The sequence below is a fragment of the Nuphar pumila genome, chromosome 2 (assembly GCF_984573655.1).
Source record: "Nuphar pumila chromosome 2, dmNupPumi1.hap1.1, whole genome shotgun sequence".
In the NCBI taxonomy this organism is placed as follows: domain Eukaryota; kingdom Viridiplantae; phylum Streptophyta; class Magnoliopsida; order Nymphaeales; family Nymphaeaceae; genus Nuphar; species Nuphar pumila.
In genome coordinates this window covers 19,037,464-19,045,631 of record NC_143250.1, presented here as the reverse complement: position 1 = coordinate 19,045,631, position 8,168 = coordinate 19,037,464, and the positions used below count along the sequence as shown (strand labels likewise).

The window sequence follows — 8,168 nt, the reverse complement described above, 5'->3', positions numbered from 1 at the left end:
ATGCATGTCACCTTGTGTTGGAATGTTGCAGGTTCAAAACCCAATGGTATAGCTGTATAACTGGCTAACCCCAGCTTGCCTTTCAAAAAAACAAAAACCATATTAATCTCCATAAGTTAGGTGTAAATTTCTCTTAACAAAAATGGTCTTGGAATAGTGGGATGGACACCTGGATAGCCAATATATATCACTAACTTTTTTATTTCGAAAGGGGCAATATCACTAATTTTGTTAATATTGAATATGGCTCCTCGGCATTTACTCAGGAAGCTTGTTCCTCAAAAAATTGTGATTAATCAGATAGAAAATGGGTCAACCTCGGCTGGTCAACCTTTCAATAAATCTTGATTAATCCAAAAATCATGATTAAAGCATGATTATTTGGGTTTCATCATTTTTAAGCTTTTATATTAAATTTTTTATATTTTTTTATGATTAGATTTTTTTAAACCTTAATTTTAAAGATGTCAACAAATAGTGAATAAATTCAACTATTTTGTTATATATTTTAAATTAAACATCTAGCTTCTAATTATTTTTAATTTGTTGAAAAGCTAAAAGCTTCTACTTTTGGTTGAAAATAATTGAGGATGTTAGTTTATGGGTTAAAAAATGGTGAAAATCTAAAAAACCTAGAAACACCAAAAATATTTTAAAATATAATTTGAACTGCATTTATCAAATAGAAATTTTAAAAATACCTTTATAGAAATACTTGTGCGTGTGTGGAGATGTTTTGGCACATATGAGTAGTTATTTTATCTTATTTGATTATCATTTTGCTTGTCATGTAATTTATTGAATCAGTGATTGAATAATCATTGTGTATTCAATTTTAGATCACTGATTGCAAATACATGGTTTGCTTGTAATCATATTGTGCATATTAACTCTATCACTAATGCCTTAATAACCCAGCCGAGTCTGATTAAAATCGCATAATGATGTGTCAATAAAATTGTATATTATATGATAGGCTATTGTATTATTCAATTAATATTCTTAGTTATTTGGGTTTCATCAAAGACTAATTATGTTCATATATATGTGATTAATTATTTGATTTAAGTAAAATAAGATTTATAGGTTAATCATTGGTCTTTACCTACCACGTTTCTCCAACACATCATTCACCCATTTTTTTTCAACATCTCATCATCCATTTAAATAGCCAATCATTTGTTGTTAGGCCGAGAGACAGAGGCAGGATCCAGGGAGCGGCTATGTGCCGACCTGCACTCTGTAACTGTAAGCCCCATGCAATGCTGTCATGTGATTTGCTATGGCACTTAACCGCTCCTTTTGATCTCATCAACTCAGGGCCATCACAAATGCAGTTTGGCAGGTTGTCCATTGGTAAAACCCTTCCGGTTCACCTTGCCCATCAGGTGGTACACCCGACTTTGACATTGCGGTAAAGCACACGACTCATGATATCCTAAAGACTTTCATAAGTTACCCTTACTAGCTGATGACCAAACCCTTGTGGGCGGCATCCACTCGTTTTTAGTATAGGGTAAACTAAGAACTTCAAAAAGTTTCCCACTGTTTTGTTTGAAAGTTGGGAATGGTTAACCCAAGGTCCTTTTATTTCATTTTATGGATAGTTCAAGGGGAAAAAAACAGCTTTTATTTTATGGAATGCACATTGGCTGGCCTCCGGTTGGTAAAACAGCTTTGAGGTCCTCCTCCCCACAGGGGAGAACAACACCCAGCTTCAACCTTGTTACGCCACCCATCAGTTTCAAACTTGTGACGTCTTGTCAGCTTGGTGACATTCACAAGTCTCCCCTACCAGGGAGCCCGTGTGGATAGGGGTGGGCAAATGTCCGGGCGGCCTGATTGGCCAAGCCGACCTCGCCTGCCATAGGCCGGGTTTAGGCCATGATTTTAGGCTCGAGCCTGTTAAGTACCAGGCTGAAACCTGGACCGTTACATAAGTGGGTCAGGCCTGAGCCGTACTAAAGGGCCTGAGTTATTTATTAATTTTTTTAATAATATAAAAATGTTTAAAATTAACTATTACATAGTACCATTGATAACTATTATTATTTACTTAATTAGTTACATCAAAACTTGCTATTTATTATTATTTACCTAATTAGTTGCACTAATTAAAAATTAGGTTTTCATGTTGTATCATGGATATAAGAGAAATGAATGGGTTTGGGCCGGGCCAGGCTGAACCCGGCCCACTTCACATTAGACCATTGGGCCAATGGGCCGGGGCCATGGGTTTCTCTTCAAACCCGAGCCCGTTAGTGGCCGGCCTGGTCCATCACCAGGCCGGGCCGGCCCGATGCCCATCCACTACTTGTGGGCTATCCCGATGCCCTTATTTGGCACTTTTTTGAAGAATACTAAGTGGATTTAGTATTTGGCAAAGCTTGGTAACTGACGCAGAATATAAGGTAAAAGGGGGAACTGAATGAATAAATTTCTCAAAAAAAAAAAATGCGGATGGATTTATTTGAAAACTATCAACCATACCATTGCACTCGCAAGGGGAACAGGAAATTGATGGACATTGTTCCAAACATGACCATATAACCCATAACCGCACATGCAGAGAAAGAGAGCTCCAAGAAAAGCAAGTGCCACACAGTCTTATTCAATCTCCCTCCAAACACCGGCAAGAGCACCAGGTTTCGGGGGATGGCTTACAAACCACTTATTTCAACATACGATAGGAAGTACTTATTTCTCCTTTTCTAAGCACAAGTTAAGCCATGGACCAAGTTACGGGCACCCTCCCCATATTTTGATCAAGCCCAAGCGCCTCCCACACGGCTTTAGAGCCATCAACAATGTTGTTATCGCATGGTGGCTGCCCAGCGTGCTCAGCATCACACCCGTGCATAGAGTCACACTCATCGACTACCTTCGCCATCGTGCTCCTGCCATTTCTAGCGGTTATCCGAATCATCCTTCCGCATCGGCTGCCGCCAGCGTACCAACCAGTCGACAGAGCTACCACGCTCTCGGAGTTGTCATGGTAGGAGTTATCACACTCAGAAGGCCCACCTCCATCTCCACCTTTGCTGAAGTCATTAAGAGTAAGGATGGCACTAGTGGAGTAAGAAACTGGGGGTGAACATGTGTAGGTGGATTTGGTCTGCCCCTTGCATGTAAAAGAGCCAGAGGGAAAGCAGCCACCCTGACTGGGTGGGCTGGAAGATGGAGTTGTGCAGATGTGTGTGCCAACATCAGGATCATCGGTGCAACGCCCGATGATGCAGATGAGCTGGCCCATACAGTCATTGAGGGTGTTGCATGGGCCGTTGCAGGAGGAGAGAGAAAGTGTTGTTGTGGGCAAGAGGATCACAAGAAAGGAAAGGAGAGACAGAGGTGCTAACAAAGAGGCTGCCATGGCTGTTTGTTTGTTTGTTTGTTCAACAATACAAATTCTGGGAAGGAAGTAGGTTGTGCCTCAGAAGAGGAAGGAAAGGAAAAATTTATAAGCGAAGTGTGTAGTGCTAGGTTAGATCCGTCCTCGTGATATTGAATATGAGCCACACAGGTGCCATCTTCTCTTGTTCCACATGACGTGGAAGAGACGGTTCTGTCAAAAAAGCAAAGGAAAAAATATGGAATACCGTGGATCGAGATCTCTTCCTGTTGACTGGCTAAAAGTAAATGTCTTCAGAATGTATGTCTTATCCTCTCGGTGCTGTCTAATAGGTTTTACGGTAAGCAACTCTTGAGGTTTTATCTTCTGCCAAAAATCCTACATAGGTTCTACGGTAAGCAACTCTTGAGGCTTTATCTTCTGCCAAAACTCAGACGGCATATTGATCACACTAGCAACTTGATCATAGAATCTTTCAGGCGTGATGTTGTGGACGACCATGTTTGATTCAGAACGAGCTTCTTTCATTTCCAAAGAATCCAAGTTACTAGGGTACCAAAGTTCTGTAATTGGGTAGCTGTGGTAATTCCTTTTCAGTTTTGGAAAGATAAACCTTCCAATTGGTGACCAAACAGTTTACAGTTGAGTATCTAAATTGTATTTGCTTGTTTAATTAACTGGTAGGTGCCTGCCTAACAGCAGCTTGTCTATGAAGAAAATAAACAAAAATGAGGCACTATTGTGGGCTGAGGATCATTAAAAAGAAAATCAACAAAATAAAAAACAGATCCTCTGGATCCAAACTCCATCAACACATCACTTTTTTCTTCTTCTTCATCTTGTTGCTTGCATCAATTGGATCTGACTACAAATCCACAAGTGCATCAGCTTTCCTGATTTAGCAAGGATTCATTTTCGGTGAATCACAAGAAGTGGCATCCGCATCACCAAGAGTAAGTCCACACAAACGGTTGTCTCCGCTGATGCAGTACATCTGGAGTATGCATTCGGGATAAATATGTCATCGGACCCGAATGCACGAACTTCCTCTATCTTGGACATCTAATGGACAATTTTGATTTTTGTGAGCTTCTGAAAATTTATGTATTATTTTTTATCGAGAAATGTGATTTATTAAAATTTAAGAATTATTTTTCTTATTTTTTTATTTTAGGATTTCCAAATTTGATTAGATCCGGATCTAGGTTTGATGGCCTGTTGGGATCTCTTTAGGTACATTGGATGGTGTATGGGGTATTTTGGATAGTTTTATTTTTTAATTAGACCTGAATCCTCTCTATGTGGATCTGAATCTTTAAATTCAAATTGTTGGATCCAAGGAGACCCATTGGCCTAAAGTGGAGGTGGCTTGGTCTGGATTTCAACTATTGTGCCAGAAAGAGGTGAGTCATCTCCCAATGGACCCAAAGGTGACAACAACTATTGGTCCAATGGTGGGGGTGGACCTATTTAACAATGGTCCAATGGGTAGTGGACTCTTTCTCACTGGATATAATTGGCGACATCATCTATTGGTCTAATAGACTATGGATCTCTCCCATTGGACCTATGGAGGTGGAAACTATCGCCCCTTCCTCTTCTCCCACGTTTTGGTGAGACTTGTTTTATGAAAGAAAAGAACACTAGGCATAGATCAAGGGCCCGATGCCAAATCCCCTTTCAAAAGAATTTTGGAGGATTTGGCATCTAGTGCAAAACAATTAAAGACCACCATCAAGGGTGATATTCAATATCATTTTATCCAAGGGATTTGTCATCATGACAGTGTAATTAAACCCGTGGCGCACCCCTTACCCTCAAGGGAGTCGTCCGGAGGCTTCGACTGAGCAAAGGCCTTCAGCTTGACACATTACCCCACTTACAGCATGGGTAACCACCACGGTGGTATTATTCATCACAATGTGAACACCGGTCTGTTGTGTAATCACGAGGCGGGGGCATTAATTGAAAGAACACTGGTATGTTGTATGCACACTGTGACACTTGTATTCACAAGGAAATGTTAAGTAGGGCGGGGCGGGGGACAAGGTCTCCACCACCACCCCGCCTCAAGATTATAACCTCCATCCCTGCCTCCATCCCCGGCGGGGATGGATTTTAACCTTCACCCCTGCCTTCGTCCCCGTTTCATGTCCTGCATCCCCGGTTCAAACGGGGATGAGGCGGGGCAGGGATATTCCGGGGAAAAGTGATGGGGATGGGTCGGGGCGGGGATGAGGCAGGGATCGTGGTGGGGATGGGGCAGGCGGGGAAAAGTCTACGTTCATCCCCGCCTCCGTTCATCCCTGAACGGGGATGGGTTTTAACCTTCGTTCCCACCTCCATCCCTGTTTCATACCCTTCACCCCCGGTCCAAATGGGGTGAGGTGGGGCAGGGCCCCGCTTTCCCCCGGTCCACTGCCATCCCTAGCGTTAAGTGAGAAAACACTGGTATTTGTCACAATGTGGATACTTGGCGTCTTTGTGACTTATGTGACAAGGATACAGAGATTTACTTCGATGTCGTGTCCCCTTTGTATGCTGTTTTCAATGGGAAAATTCACATAAGAATCGTGTCTCTACTGTTCTTGTCGTGTCCATGCATGTGACCTAACATGGGACCAAATGGACTTGCTAACATTAGAAGTCTGGGATAGATACTTTAGGTGTACGTCGAAATGAAAGCCACATATCTTTTTAACACATCACATGGGCAATGCATACGGATTAAACTTGGCCGCCTCCTCCACATTGTTTTTATTCATTCAAGTCGTCTTAGTGGAAAATCCCGAGTGTCCTTTTTTTGGTGGGGTTGCCATGAAAGGATAGGGCAAAGACGTTGCCTCATCAATTAGGGTTTGGTATTCTTTGAAATCTTTTGCTCACAACAAATAAGAATTGGTATTTTTTTTTTTGACACACACACACATGAATCCTAGCTACGCCCCTGGTGGTGATGAAAATGGGCAGATCGATGTATTCTCGCTATGAAGAGGGCATGACAGAGGAAGGTGGTGAGTTGTCTGGTTCGCTGAAGGACATGGCTATGAAGACTGTAAACTCCGTGATTGACACCATGGGATGTGAATGCTTGACGGTGAGTTTGTTTTGATGATTCTCATTCTGTTCTTTTTGTCCCTCTTTAAGTAGGAGTTTGGGGGATCTAATGTAGTGAATGGATCGATTTTGGTGCAAGCAAACTGGCATGACAATCCTCTCCAAAAAAAACAAGAATATAAATATGAAAAATGGATTTTATATTTTTTGTCATGTTTTTGTTTTCTGATTCTGTGATTTTTTGGAAACACGAATGCAAGGCAATGGTGATCAAACATTTTTTTTGGGCGATCAAATGTGTATTGGGTTACACTGTAAGGTTTCCTTTCATACGGTTTGTGGTTTATAAACAAATAGATGGAGGCATTGTAATTAGAAACTGGAATTTTATGCCGTGTTTTGTTATCATGATATTTTGATTTGATGTACCAGAAAGAGGGAAATGCTGGACCCTGTCTAATAGTATAAAGTATTTTTTATTAGCCACCTTTAATGCCGCTCTTTTTTTAGTGGACACTAGTAAAGGAATTTTAGAGGCAGTAAAAACCCATTTGCCGGTGTTATGCATAATGCTGACGCTCTGCCTAGCGCCATCAAAAGCCTTTACTGACACTAAGCAGACTTTTACTGGCACTAGTAGTGTTAGTTGGAATAGTTGCATTTAAAACCTGGAGACAATCAAGTAGCCAAAGGTCCATCGTTAGAGTAATTCCATGAAAGAATATTTACTATAACGTGGCATGATTTGTTACTCAAAAAAAAAAAACCATGTACTCATTTTCCTTATAACCAAAAGGCCTCAAGAGAAAGTGTCACAAACTCGTACTCAGAATACCAGTAAGCGCATTGTAGTCCCACCCCATGTAGGAATCATTGCGAATCGGCTGATTTGCATATCGAATCAGCCGTTTCAACCACGATTCATGTCCGAAACCAATTCTGACAACATCAATTCCACCATTTCCCTGAAATTGACATTTTAGGGCCCAACTTTTTGCTCAAACTGTCAAACAGATCATGGTTGGCACACTTTCCCGGTTAACCCGAAACTCGTTTGAGTCGTCTTGCATCGGGATGCAAATGGTTGGATTCAGTTCCGATGTAGAGATTCCCAAATCCTGATAATTGGATGTGCTCAGTTGGATTCGGATTCAGAGTATTGGATGCAATATTATCTGAAACTGAAACAAAGTCTGATGGAAAATAGTAACCGCAGCCAAACCAATGTCTACTTAGATTTTGTTCATTTGCAACAAGCAGAGCTGCTACCAACGGGGGGATTAGCATGTCTGGTATAGGAGCAGCTAGTGCAAGTCACCTTGGGGGCATTTGCATGTCACGGAATGGGATGACGCGGCACCCCTTCCATGGATTTATCTGTCACAGAAATGGAATTGGACTCCTCTGTTTTTGTGGAAAACTCACGTTCAGAGTGTAAAATGGCACGCACAGCACTTTTCACAGCGAAAAAATGAATGCCCATCGATGCGTTTCCCCGGAAAGAGCCCACTTTCCATGACACAAAACGAGCCCCTTGTGTTGGGACGTTGCAGGTTAAACCCAATGGTACAGTTGTATAACTGGTAGGGGTCTGCCTAACCACAGATTGCCTTTAAAAAAAAAACAAGCAGATCTGATTCTGACCTGATGTGCTCTCTTATCAAAATATATGCCATGCCATATAATTTGCTTGAGGAATTTGACCAAGTCATATGTTGACTAGTTCATAATTAAGTTACGTAAGCATGATGCAAAATTTATA

At 41.4% G+C, this 8,168-nt stretch overlaps 1 protein-coding gene across 1 annotated transcript; it reads right to left on the bottom strand.

The window, feature by feature from the left end:
• Nucleotides 1–2,465: 2,465 nt before the first annotated feature.
• LOC149844942 (ripening-related protein grip22-like) lies at nt 2,466–3,421 on the bottom strand. The gene has a single exon (XM_089997395.1). The coding sequence runs from the start codon at nt 3,368–3,370 to the stop codon at nt 2,723–2,725; it is 648 nt and encodes a 215-aa protein (XP_089853521.1). The 5' UTR covers nt 3,371–3,421; the 3' UTR covers nt 2,466–2,722.
• Between the last annotated feature and the right edge of the window lie 4,747 nt (nt 3,422–8,168).